Source organism: Poromitra crassiceps (genome assembly GCF_964638095.1).
Source record: "Poromitra crassiceps genome assembly, contig: HAP1_SCAFFOLD_823, whole genome shotgun sequence".
NCBI lineage: Eukaryota > Metazoa > Chordata > Actinopteri > Beryciformes > Melamphaidae > Poromitra > Poromitra crassiceps.
The window spans coordinates 20,969-35,000 of NW_028151585.1; the positions used below are offsets into that span (position 1 = coordinate 20,969).

The window sequence follows — 14,032 nt, forward strand, 5'->3', positions numbered from 1 at the left end:
TTCAGTTCAAATAGAAAAACACACCTAGCTTCAGTTCAAATAGAAAAACACACCTAGTTTCAGTTCAAATAGAAAAACACACCTAGCTTCAGTTCAAATAGAAAAACACACCTAGCTTCAGTTCAAATAGAAAAACACACCTAGCTTCAGTTCAAATAGAAAAACACACATAGCTTCAGTTCAAATAGAAAAACACACCTAGCTTCAGTTCAAATAGAAAAACACACCTAGCTTCAGTTCAAATAGAAAAACACACCTAGCTTCAGTTCAAATAGAAAAACACACATAGCTTCTGTTCAAATAGAAAAACACACCTAGCTTCAGTTCAAATAGAAACACACACCTAGCTTCAGTTCAAATAGAAACACACACCTAGCTTCAGTTCAAATAGAAACACACACCTAGCTTCAGTTCAAATAGAAAAACACACCTAGCTTCAGTTCAAATAGAAACACACACCTAGCTTCAGTTCAAATAGAAAAACACACCTAGCTTCAGTTCAAATAGAAAAACACACCTAGCTTCAGTTCAAATAGAAAAACACACCTAGCTTCAGTTCAAATAGAAACACACACCTAGCTTCAGTTCAAATAGAAAAACACACCTAGCTTCAGTTCAAATAGAAACACACACCTAGCTTCAGTTCAAATAGAAACACACACCTAGCTTCAGTTCAAATAGAAACACACACCTAGCTTCAGTTCAAATAGAAACACACACCTAGCTTCAGTTCAAATAGAAAAACACACCTAGCTTCAGTTCAAATAGAAAAACACACCTAGCTTCAGTTCAAATAGAAAAACACACCTAGCTTCAGTTCAAATAGAAACACACACCTAGCTTCAGTTCAAATAGAAAAACACACCTAGCTTCAGTTCAAATAGAAACACACACCTAGCTTCAGTTCAAATAGAAACACACACCTAGCTTCAGTTCAAATAGAAACACACACCTAGCTTCAGTTCAAATAGAAAAACACACCTAGTTTCAGTTCAAATAGAAAAACACACCTAGCTTCAGTTCAAATAGAAAAACACACCTAGCTTCAGTTCAAATAGAAACACACACCTAGCTTCAGTTCAAATAGAAACACACACCTAGCTTCAGTTCAAATAGAAAAACACACCTAGCTTCAGTTCAAATAGAAAAACACACCTAGCTTCAGTTCAAATAGAAACACACACCTAGCTTCAGTTCAAATAGAAAAACACACCTAGCTTCAGTTCAAATAGAAAAACACACCTAGCTTCAGTTCAAATAGAAAAACACACCTAGCTTCAGTTCAAATAGAAGCTGCAGATTTAGAATTATATAACATCGTGCCACTCAGACAGGTTCAGACATTACTCTGTTTTCTTTGCCATTTTTCCTGACTGACATGTATTTTTCCTCAGAGGCCTGCATTAGTCTGAGCCTAAAACCAGGGAAGAGGCAAGAAAATGCCTTTAATTCGCAGGAAATTGAATCATTGAAATGTCAGATTTTCCTGGCATTCCTGTCTGCTGCTTTTCTACTCTGCCTCCATGACAGAGTCTCTCCCTCTCTACTCTGCCTCCATGACAGAGTCTCTCCCTCCACCCTTTTAACCTGTTCAAACAGTATCGTGTTTCTGTGGATCTTTGATCATTGAACTGCATATCGTGCAGTTTGTCTGTCACCTCTCTCTCTCTCTCTCTCTCTCTCTCTCTCTCTCTCTCTCTCTCTCTCTCTCTCTCTCTCTCTCTCTCTCTCTAATTCTTTATTTTTTATTGGCTCTCCTTGGTAGGTATACATGTCTAATGTGTGCGGCAACACCCCTCTCTCTCTCTCTCTCTCACCCTCTCTCTCTCTCTCTCTCTCTCTCCCTCAGTCAGTCAGAAACGCCCCCTGTCTTCCACACGCTGCCGCACGTCTGCAGCCAGCAGCAACAACACCAGAGGCTCCTCCCTCCCAGCACATCTGGAAACGTGGACGAGAGACACACATCCCAACACTAACCCTGCTTCAGTGTATTTGCATTACTGAACTCACTTTAAATACTACAATACAACACCGGGTCAGGAGGAAGAGAAAGTTACTGAACTCCATAGCTAACTTTGGAACTGCTGGTTTCCTGGACACACCCTAAGAGACCATTTGGAGCTGGGAGCCAAACCTCAACCTGTCCATCATCACTGACTCACTACATTTGCCCACTGCTCGCACGTAAGTAACGTACTGATAATGTCCTATACAGACTGTTTAAGCTTTCTTCCCTTTTCTTATTTCCTACTGTCACTGTGGGGGGGGGGGGGGGGGGGGTCTGCCTAAGGTATTTCAGTCAAACAGACCACAGCAGGCTTTATTTGAACAGCGAGATGTAGACTAGTCTGGTCTGCAAAGAGGTGTCACATGCTAGTATGGCTGTAGGGAAGTTGTAGTTAAACAGTAACGCAATGTTGTTTTAAGACGGTAATGCATGATAAAACGTACAAAGACACTGTGCTGCCGGGCGTGCCTGCTCACGGTGTGGGGAACAAAGTCAGTAGGAGTAGCAGTCAAGTCATGCTGACATTAATGTCAACCTAATATAGGCTACTAACACATGTCACATCCACTCCACCCACACAACTTCCTGATTCACACTCCCTTCCTCTCCTTTACTCTGCTGTTCTTTTGTAGTGTCACTGTTGATTTTCTGACAAGAAAGTCCCAAATATGTCCGATCTGCAGTGTGTTAAGTGCAGCGGCATGTCGAAACACGCAGGTTATCAGAGACATATCTCTGGTTTAGAGCCAGCATTATCAAGATTTTGTAGAGTACACTTTAGTTCCCACTGCATTGCTCACAAGGAAAAAAGCACAAAACACTGTATTCTGACTCAATTATCAGAAGCACTGACGTCTCCTGACCTAACGCAGCATCAGAAAGCTGAGATCAGAGATCAGCATGCACAGATCTTCTCACACACTGACAAGCCAAAGAACCCACTGAAGGTGCTTGTGTTGACAAGCCAAACCTCAAGGAAACACACTGGTCGACCACATCACTCAATTTCCGAACGAATCCACATTTCAGTCTGCCAAGAAGACTCTTTATCACCTAAACTGGCACGGAGTCTGTATTTGATGTGGTACACCTCCAGCAGATAATCGCATACAGGGCAACAGTCTTTATTAACTATATCTAACATGTTGCTTCACTTTTAGTTTCAGATATCTGCTTACATAGCCTGATGCACTGACACATGACACATGGAAGGGGAAGTATATCTTGAAAGTGTTTCTGATTGATAAACAAATAGCATACATCTCCAACCTGGAGGACAGAGAGAGATCACACACACTCCTCAATCCTGGCCTCAGAAATATATATGGCCTCTATTCCACCACCATCTCAACACAGCCCAGTGTCCCTGCTGCAGAAAGCTTACCTGCATCGCTGGGTTCACTGCCACACCAGTGCATTGGGATATACTATACAAAAGAGATAAAACAATGATCAAAATACCATTTGGTGTCATAATTCTACTGTATCCTTCTCACCTTCGTTTTCTTCTTCTGCTTCACCACCCAGAAGTTGTGAGCCAAGAAGAACCCTCAGTTCTTTCAACTTCAGTTCGGACTCCAGTGGGTGTGCTGTGCTGGCAGTCTGTTTGTTGAGTCGTCTCTATTGTTTAAATGCCATTTCTGTCATAAACGCTTGACCCCTCTAGCCTCTCCCTGAACCCAGACAGACAGGAGGGAGGGCAGTACCAGCAAAGCCACAACACAGCACAGCTAAACACTCTACATCTGCTGGAGCAGTTAACAATTAAAGCCCAGAACTCAAGAATCAAATCTAGTGGTTTGTAGTTGTTTTGGTTGCAGTTAGCCGCTGCGAATGTCCTGAGAAAATCACGTTATTACAAAACCACCCTCAATCTGTCTTTCCCCCGAGATCACTCTAATGTAGGATTTCACTGTCGGGCCTGTGAATAAAACAAATTAAATGAATGAATGAATTTATTATTATTAATGAATTAAATGACGAGTAATTGTGAGCACAAAGTAAGGTGTGACCTTACCACTTCATTGTGCTCTCAATTACTGCAGCAGCTGCAGCCGGATCAGAACTGCTCCACGCAGTGCTTTGCTGCTGTAACCATTTCATATCGTAAAATGAGCTCATATGCACATTATGCACCGTTCTGACATCGAGCCGTGAGCTTATGTTTAACTATGGGGTGTTGTGTTTATTTTTGGAAAGAGAGAGTTTGGCATCAGCATATGAGTCACAGGATCATATTTGTATTGACTTTAGTGTGTCCAGGGCTGATAGGAAATGGCCTGACACGTTCTCACTCACTCTGAAAGCTCCACCACAGGGCCTTATAAGGTAGCTCCACCACAGGATTCCCTATAACAGTGATACTCAACTTGCGGCCCAGGGGCCAGGTGTGGCCCCCTGACCATTTTCTAATTCACAACGAAAACAAACGTTAAAGTTTGACTGAGGTCCTGTTAAATTGTCAAATATAGCCACCTGATCACTTATATCTACTTAACTAAATTAACCTAACTAACGATAGTGTGCGCACAATTGTCACACTAAACTCTGGCTGACGAGCCAAAAACCTACAGTCCGCTACAGATTTGTTTTTATTAATGTTTGTTTATTAACTGGCCCCAGGTCTCCTGTCATTTAGGTAAAGTGGCCCCCGGGCAAAGCAAGTTGAGTATCCCTGCCCTATAAGGTAGCTCCACCACATGACCCCCTATAAGGTAGCTCCACCACAGGACCCCCTATAAGGTAGCTCCACCACAGGACCCTTATAAGGTAGCTCCATCACAGGACCCCTTATAAGGTAGCTCCACCATAGGCCTTATAAGGGTAGGCACAGGTGTTCCATCGAAGCTGCAGTAACTGGCTGAGGTGGAGCTGTGGCCTCTTCTACCGCACACCACCTGCCTAATACATTACATACAACCGGACTGAAGAGGTATAGAGCTGAACAGTCACATGGTGTTCACTGTTCACCTCTATTGGTTAGACGAGAGCCAGACAGGGAATAGAGAGCCAAAGTGAACGTCACTTCCTGCTTCAGCACTGTACCAGAGATTTCCATCCGCCATTTATTTTCCCATACATTTCGTAAAATGCTTATAAAAAGGGTTTTACTGGTTCAAACCAAACGGTACAGTTATACTAGAAACAGGAGAGATCGCATAACATTTCATTCGGACCAAAATGTTTAAAAAAAAATACGGGTTTGAAGAAAATACTTGTTCAATGTTTTTTTAAGTTTTGGTCCGAGTCAAATGTTCTATGGTCTCTCCTGATTATAGCGTTAGCTGAAGCGTTTGGTTTGAACCAGTAAAACTCTTTTTATAAGCATTTTACGAAATGCCTATGGGAAAATAAATGGCGGATGAAAATCTCTGGTACAGTGCTGAAGCAGGAAGTAGGTGGTCACTTTGCCTCTCTATTGATGGCGCGAGGCGGGGGCAGGGAGGTGGGAGGTGGGAGGTGGTTGGCTACACGGCACGGTCAGGAATGTGGATGTGGATATGCAAGAATGGACTGGGAGGGTCATGCCGGGAAACACCGGCTACAAGTGGGGCAGGATGTGTCAAAGGCTCTACATCACTTTAACATGACTTCCAATTCCCATTAAAGGGACAGTTCACCCCAAAATCAAAAATACAAATTTCCCCCCTCTCTCTGTAGTGCTAGTTATCCAGCTAGATCATTTGGTGTGAGTTGTCGAGGTAGCTGCTGCCAGCGGGTGGAATTTGGTCGAAAGAAAATAGTAATAATAATAGAAAATTAATAAATATAATAATAATAGAAAAAAATAATAGAAAATTATCTTGAGCAACCGGGTCATGATTTCTGGAAAGAGACATTCCGGGTTGAGTTTTTCAAATGTCTTCTTTTTTTTGGGGCGCTTTGAGCACCACACGCCGAATGCATCCAGTTCCATTGTATTGGAGAGAAGGCAGAAATCTCTACGGCCGATATCTCCAAAACTCGGCAAGTCACACCAAAACTAGATGGATACGGTAATAAATAGCACTCCAGGTAAGAGGAAAAATATGCATCTTTGATTTTGGAGTGAACTGTCCCTTTAACAGAAATGCGGGTTCTGTTTCTATTTCATGTCTCTTCCCTGCCTCTTTCCCCTCTTTCACAGAAGCCACAAAGTGAAATTACAGGCTTGGTCTGCACGGGCCTGGCTTCACTTAGTGAAGGGAAACAAATATGGCTGCTTCACTGGCTTTCCAACAACTTCAAATACAGTATTGTGTTTCTTGATGATCATCATGTGCAGAGGAATTTATAGTTCTATTCATCCGTTGGTTTATTTCATCTGGGCCCCCGAAATTGTGTCAAGAGAAGAACTGACTTTTATGAGGAAATAAGCATAATACTGTATAGCTTTTTAAGATGTTGTTTGACTGCTGATTGTGTGCGTGTGTGTGTGTGTGTGTGTGTGTGTGTGTGTGTGTGTGTGTGTGTGTGTGTGTGTGTGTGTGTGTGTGTGTGTACGTGCATGCATGGGTGTGTGCTTGCCTACAGGATGCCACTTGGAGGAGGAAACAAGTGTGGGCGCTGTCAGAAGACAGTCTACTTTGCAGAAGAGGTTCTGTGTGATGGGCGGAGCTTCCACAGGTCCTGCTTCCTGTGCAGTGAGTGAACTCTTCTTCTCTGCTTCCTGCGACTGTCAGAGTGGAGACCTCTGAACTCGTGACACATCACACCTGTCACCTGACCAGAAGTAACACCAGTCTGATGTGGACTGTTGCTCATCTGTCCTTAAAAGGAAAATCGACACTTAGATACACCGTTAAATAACGTAAATTTGCCTCTATTCCAAGGGGGGGCAGCTTGATACTTCAGCACTGTATGCAATGCAGGAGTCGCAAAAAACTGCAGTTCCTTGAATGGCCACTTGAGTCAGGCTACAAGAGCGAGTCAATCCCCATTGACCCACATGTTAAAATGTCCGTCTTTACACCAGAAATCGACATGTTTACATCCTGGTCCAAAAAAAACGGTTTTGGTCTGGTATAGCTGCTAAACGCTAAATTCAGGCTTCAAAACGTGAGTCCAGGGGCTTTCCGGTGGCTCACCTGGTACAGCGCGTAGCATTACGGCTCAGTCCTTTGCGTGGGGTTCACACACACACTCTGCCCATTTCTTTTACTGTCTATGGGCTAGCCTGACTGGCTAGTGTCAATGTTGTCTACAAAGAAGCCATTGCTCTTTGATTCTGAGGAGTTCACATCAAAACCTGATGTTTCTGCTATCAACCTCCATTGTAGCGTCACTGCTCATATCTCAAAGTCACATCATGTCGTCGAGGTTGGGCCAGTTTTCCCAGGGAATAAGAAACAAAATGGTCCCAGAAATTCAGGGTAGGCCGACATTACATTGAGATATTTTTTCCCTTTTAAAAAATGGCAAAGTATGCCCAAGTGGTCTCGTAAGCTATATCAGAGTTCATTGAGTTGAGAGTGGAGTTATATTTGTGTTTGTGCGTTGGTATTGAACATTCTTGCGAAGGAATTTAGATGAGAACATACCAGTTGATTAGAGTTGATCCATATAAGGAAACAGTTAGGAGCTGCTGCTGTCAAAACACACACATGCAAAACAATAACATACTGTACGTGGCGGCGCCCGGGTGGTGCAGTGGTCTATTCCTTCTCCTACTAACACGAGGGCCGCAGGTTCGCCCCCCCCCCATGTTACTACCTGCTTGGTCGCTGCTGGGCATCCCTACAGACACAATTGGCCGTGTCTGCGGGTGGGAAGCCGGACAAGGGTATGTGTCCTGGTCGCTGCACTAGCGCCTCCTCTGGTCGGTTGGGGCACCTGTTCAGCGGGGAGGGGAACTGTGGGGGAATGTGTTCCTCCGCACACGCTACGTCCTCCCAGTGAAACTCCTTGCTGTCAGGTGAAAATAAGAGAGTCTATGACCAATTGGGAGAAAAAGTGGAAAAGATACCCCCACAAGAAAAGAATACTACTATTACAACTAATAATATTAATGATAATAATACAAATAAAATAAAAACTAATAATGTGACTATGAATGTGTGTGTGCTCATGCAGTGGTGTGTAGGAAGAACTTGGACAGCACAACTGTGGCCGTTCATATGGACGAGGTGTACTGCAAAGCGTGCTACGGCAAGAAGTATGGGCCAAAAGGCTACGGATACGGCCAGGGAGCAGGCACACTCAGCATGGACAAGGGAGAGTCCCTGGGCATTACACATGACGAGTGAGTGACACACACACACACACACACACACACACATACACACATACACACACACACCTCTTGATCTCTCTCGAGGTGTGGAATTTGCTTCTTCTCTCTTTCAGACCTGCTCCTCATCTTCCGACCACTAACCCAAACCCCTCCAAGATGGCTCAGAAGTTTGGCGGCTCAGACAAGTGCCCACGCTGCGGAAAGTCCGTCTACGCTGCTGAGAAAGTGATTGGAGCTGGGAGTGTAAGGACGCACACACACACACACGCACACACACACACACACACACACACACACACACACACACAAATGCACACATTGGCCTACAGACACTTTCCAGCCGTATCTATCTTGTGTTCCTTCACAGGCATGGCATAAGAATGGCTGTTTCCGCTGTGCCATCTGTGGGAAGGGCCTGGAGTCGACCACGCTCGCTGACAAGGATGGAGAAATCTACTGCAAAGGTGCAACTTCACTATCATTGCAGAAACCCTTTACACTTTACACTTTACACTTTACACTTTACACTTTACACTTTACCCTTTACACTGAATGCATCTATCTTATCCACCTTATTTTTGAATGCCCCACTGTAAAAAATAATTGTGGGAACAAGGTCCGGTTTAACGTGACTTATTGTTGCAGCTTGCCATTTCCTTTGTTATACTCTTTGGCTGCAGACCCGAATTATAAACCGGAAACTGGAGTACGTTATAAAAGTTGGAAACAGTGTTACTCGAAATGGTTAAAAGTTCAATCAATTTGGTCATTCAGTGGCGTTTTACCGCCATGTAAAGTAACTATTACGCTAGCCGCTAGCATTAGCCACAGTAGCCGACTACCCACAATGCATTACGTTATCCCAGCACCCGAACGACACGGCTGTAGAGCAGAATGGCTCTGCTGTAAAATCCTCATAGACGTTTTTTTTGTCAAGTTAAAACAGTGTAGAAAATTACACCGGAAGCGGAAGAAGCACCCATCAGGCATCATGGCAGCTAGAAATAAGGTGGATATTGTTTTCACAGTATGACAGTAAGAAAAGGAGGCGTAGCACATGATCCAAAGTTAGGAAAAACCATGACTTCATACAATATTCACACATATCACTTCCTGGGTTTCAGTGAGAAAGGCCTTCACTGAAGATGAATGCTCCAATGAAGGCTTTTCCTGCCAAAACACATTCAATAAGCAGGAATTTTGGATGCCACCTCACCCTTGTTTCATTGCTCAAGCAGTGTTTATAATGTGCTGCCACCTAGTGCCACTATTAAAACACTGCAGCTGTGTTTTGTCACAGGCCATGCATTGCATCTCATGTTACCTCTCATATTCGTTACTCCACCAGGGTGTTACGCCAAAAACTTCGGTCCCAAGGGATTCGGCTACGGGCAGGGAGCCGGGGCGCTGGCACATGCTCAGTAGAGGACGTTGTGCTCTCGTCCACGGTCAAGTGGACAATTTCCACAAGACTGTAGTACTGCCTTCTACCTGCAGAGGGCAGCGGGATGCCATGACACACAGATGAGACGAGCGCCTGCAAGACACCTGCTTGATTCAAAACTCCCATCTATTATAGAATAGATTTGAATACCATATAGTATCATTTTTTGTACAACCTTCATCATTCTCTTGTTAGTCTCTCCTCCTCTTCTGCAATTGAAATGTTTAAATTATATCACAAGATGTATACAAGACAGTTAAACTTTAAAGCTGCTCACACAGCATGATGATAAATACTTAATACTGTGGAATGACAACTATTTCAATGACGGCATTGTTTTCTCAAATATTACAGGATTGTGAGCGAAACTGCCTCTGTCACTCTCTCACACTCTGTGTGTGTGTGTGTGTGTGTGTGTGTGTGTGTGTGTGTGTGTGTGTGTGTGTGTGTGTGTGCGTGTGCGTGTGTGGTCTAAGTAGGCTAAGTTTCAGAGTAAGATTGTATGAAAGTTTCAAGAAAGGGCACATGGTTCATTCCTGTCATTGCTGGAGTGACAGGTCACACACACTATGACAAATATGCATCCTCTAAAGGTTGGGGGAATTACAGTGGCACACCCCGCCCACATGCTCACCTGTCAGATCAGAGTCATGTTGCCGTCAAGAATGCTGCATAAATAACATGATTATTACAAGATTATATTATGTATTAATTCCACAGTTGAGCTTCCCAGCATATATAGGTGGTCAGGGATAGCCATGTACATCTCGAAAGACATTTTCCATCATCAGCAGCAAACGTATCACTCGTCGGCTCCAGATGAATGTGAGGTGCTCTTGAAGTACAATAATTAGATCCAGACGAAAAGCAGCAGCTTTCTTCAGGCGCTCTCAAACAGAGTTAAGGATTTAAAGGTAAAAAGCCTTTATTTTACTAGGGCATATCAAAAATTAAAATCGTCAACGCAGACCGGTTTCGACCGCGCAGGCTCTTCTTCAGGGCCTGTAAGGAAGAAGGCAGGAGTGGAATGCAGTGATTTCCTATATAAGCAATTAACCAATTAGTGGCCAGGTGAAAACAGGTCAACATAGATTTAGTCTCGGCTACCAGACGTTTGGACCACCATAGAGACTGAGAACTGAGTCTAACATAGATTATATTGGCAGATTCACAATATCAATCATATAACCCACAGGCAACAAAATAACATAGAACATAACTTGTTACAGAAAAGGTCTAAAGTCTGTATCCTCATTGAGACCAGGGTACACACACTGAGTTTGAAAATCCAGTAGGTCTCTGTAGCAATTTGTTAAGACAGTCACCACCCCTAGTTGACAGCACCACAAACTCAATACCTTCTACTTTCAGCAGACTATCATTACCATTGTCACAAGTGTGAACATGGCATGCCATAGGGTGGTGTGAACATGGCGTGCCATAGGGTGCCATGGCGTGCCATAGGGTGCCACTCTTATCTTTCAAAATGCCTGCCGGCATACGTCTGATTTTGTGGAGCTGTCAAATAGGGGTGGTAACCGTCTTAACAAATTACTACAGAGAGAGACCTACTGGATTTTCAAACTCAATGCGTGTACCCTGGCCTCAATGAGGAACTATGAAATCATTTCCAAAACGGCTTTGAGTCACCATGTCTCCATCAGCATAACAGAGTTATGTCACTTCTCATCCTTGCTCTCTGTCATAGCCTAGTTTCTGTTATCTCTCTTTCTTTATGTCTCTCGGTCTCTCTCTCTCTTTTCACTACAACATTTGGCTTCTTTATCAGCCCTAGCCTCCCACGCACATTCCATCTCAGAGAGGAAAGCAGCTTGTCATAAACACATTTGGAACAGCCGTCTAGACTAATGACTTTGAAATAACACGTAGGCTATAGTAGTGTGTTGATTACAGCAAAGTGGGGTGGGGTCCTTCTATAAGCAGGTGAACTATGACTAATAATCAGGAAAACGAAAAAAGTAGTAGCCTATAGTCCTATAGGCAGCCCCCCCACACACACACACACACACACATACACACACACACACACACACACATACATAGGCTACTCGCTCTCTCACTCGCTCTCTCTCTCTGTCACACACGCGGCGCACACAAACGTGGGAATGGCATAAACAGACCGGCGTCACGGGGAGGAGGCGGGGTGCGAGCGAGGGGAGAAGGTCCACAGAGGAGCCGGGCATGTTCAAACATATCCAGGCAGAGCGGAGCGGAGCGGACAGCCTACCCAGCACGCATCATCCACCACGGAGCGCAGATTTGGTTTACACTAGGCTGTATAATTAGAGTGTTTTCTCTCGCGTAAATCCCCTAAAACTCCAGAAGAAGATAGGGAAATCTCGCCCGTATGTAATGTGAGATTGACATTGACAACATCTGGAATGTGTACTTTCATGGACTCATCTTGACAAAGTCTTGATAGGTTCCACTGCTGAAGACGATCGGTTAATTTGACACTTGGCAGACTTTACGCGCGGGGCGGCTCGGCGTGCCATGTCTCTCCCGGTCAAAGTGATGAGGGACGGGCTGCTGGAGAAGCGCAGCAGCGGGCTGCTCCAGCTGTGGAAGAAGAAGCGCTGCGTGCTGACCGAGGAGGGCCTGCGTCTCCACAGCTGCAAGGGTGGCAAAGGCGGCGACGCTCCGAGCGCGGCGCACTGCGGCTCCAAAGCCAAGGAGCTCCGCTTTGAGCGCATGGCCACCGTGGACTGCGTGGAGTACAAGCGCGGACTGGTGTACTTCACCGTGGTGATGGTGACGGGGAAGGAGATTGACTTTCGCTGCCCGCAGGACGGCGCGGCTTGGAACGCGGAGATCGCCTTGGCGCTGGTGCGCTACAAGAACCTGCAGGCGGTGCAGACCGGGAGGAACCGCCACCTGTCTTCACCGCACCTGGGCAGCAGCGGGGAGGATGAGGCGCCCTGACCCGGTGGAGGTCAGTGATTAATTATCAACCTCAACGACCATAATTTAGACTAGTGCGCGCACATTAGGGCCACCACGGAGCCCCCCATTTGATAAGATATTGTCTCTCAAACTCAAATCTGAGAATAGTTTTTTTATTGTTAAATATGATTTTGTCCAGAACTCCATAGAGAGATAACAGATAAACTCAAAACAGTCATTCTTCTGCAGTATTGAAGTGTCTTTAAGTGTAAATGAAATAATGGTGAAGTTTAAAAATTAATACATTTGCTGTGGACCCCCTGGAACCCTATGAGGACCCCTGCTGGTCCCCCAGACCCCACGTTGAGAAACACTATACCTTATGTGAAATGTCACCAAAATGTAGCCAAGTGGGTAAAAGAGGAGGCAGCGCCTACACATTTTGGCACAACACCGTCCTGTAACTGAAATGTCTCAAGTCAAAGTTCAAGACTCTGAAACCTTATCTCAGCATCTTCGGCTGCTACACACAAAGTGTAAATAGACCCCAGTCACTTCTCTCTTGGCCCAGCCAGCTTCTCAACCAGCCACCGTCAAGACCCAATAAGAGACTCTCTTATAAAACCTTAAGACTCATTAAGAACCTTAAGAATCTTATTAAGAGTCTTAAGGTTTTCATTCCAAACATTACAGAAGTTAATTGCACTGATTGCAGTAAATCCTTATCTCTGGTTGAAGGTTTGCTAATCAGTGAGCTATAGGCTACTGAGGACCTTATGAACCTGAAGACCATAGGGTCTATAGATGGCACATGGTTGACAACCACTGTCCCATGCCAGAGGTCATCATTACAGTATTAGCACAGACCCGTGGACGAGTGTCATTTCAGTGGTTCCTTACCATCTGCCCCACTACAACACACTCCTCTTAGCACACAAACCCTCTCTCACTTGAGGACATAATTACGTTGCAATGTGAGCTTCCAAAATAACATCTGCCTGCCTCTCCCTCACGAGGCAGCAAAGTATTTTTAAACACACAGACACACACACACACACACACACACACACACACACACACACAGAGATTAGATCATGGTCCTTTTGGGACATTACATAGACTTCCATTCATTCCCTGGAGACTTACTGTACCCTTAACCGTAACCACCACTTGGCTAACCCTTATCCTAACCATATAACCTAACCTTAGCCTAACCCTACAAAAAAACAGCTTTTTCCAAATTGTGGACACAGCTTTTGTCCCCAATTGGACACGTGTGTCCCCAATTAACTGGTCTCAAGTGTGAAATTTGTCCCTGAAAGTAGCCTATGACAGACCACACCACAGAAACACATATACTGTAGCTCGTCCTTATGCATTTATCTAACGTTTGTCCAATTGGACAGGCGGAGACAGACACATTAAATGTATCTACATTAGGGACGCGAATCGCGATGGCTGACGT

At 44.6% G+C, this 14,032-nt stretch overlaps 2 protein-coding genes across 2 annotated transcripts in view; both read left to right on the forward strand.

The window, feature by feature from the left end:
- Nucleotides 1-1,918: 1,918 nt before the first annotated feature.
- Nucleotides 1,919-10,022, forward strand: LOC310771572 (cysteine and glycine-rich protein 1-like). The gene is made up of 6 exons (XM_083664157.1): nt 1,919-2,184; nt 6,521-6,630; nt 8,060-8,228; nt 8,333-8,462; nt 8,587-8,683; nt 9,568-10,022. Exons 2-6 carry the CDS (start codon nt 6,522-6,524, stop codon nt 9,642-9,644), a joined length of 582 nt encoding a protein of 193 aa, XP_083520283.1. The 5' UTR covers nt 1,919-2,184; nt 6,521; the 3' UTR covers nt 9,645-10,022.
- A 1,881-nt stretch (nt 10,023-11,903) lies between these two features.
- The window catches only part of phlda3 (pleckstrin homology-like domain, family A, member 3), a 4,512-nt gene continuing 2,383 nt past the window's right edge, over nt 11,904-14,032 (forward strand). Inside the window, exon 1 of the mRNA XM_083664158.1 lies at nt 11,904-12,616. Within this exon, the coding sequence (XP_083520284.1) occupies nt 12,178-12,606 (429 nt within the window). The 5' untranslated portion in view covers nt 11,904-12,177 and the 3' untranslated portion in view covers nt 12,607-12,616. The remainder of the gene's footprint in view (nt 12,617-14,032) is intronic.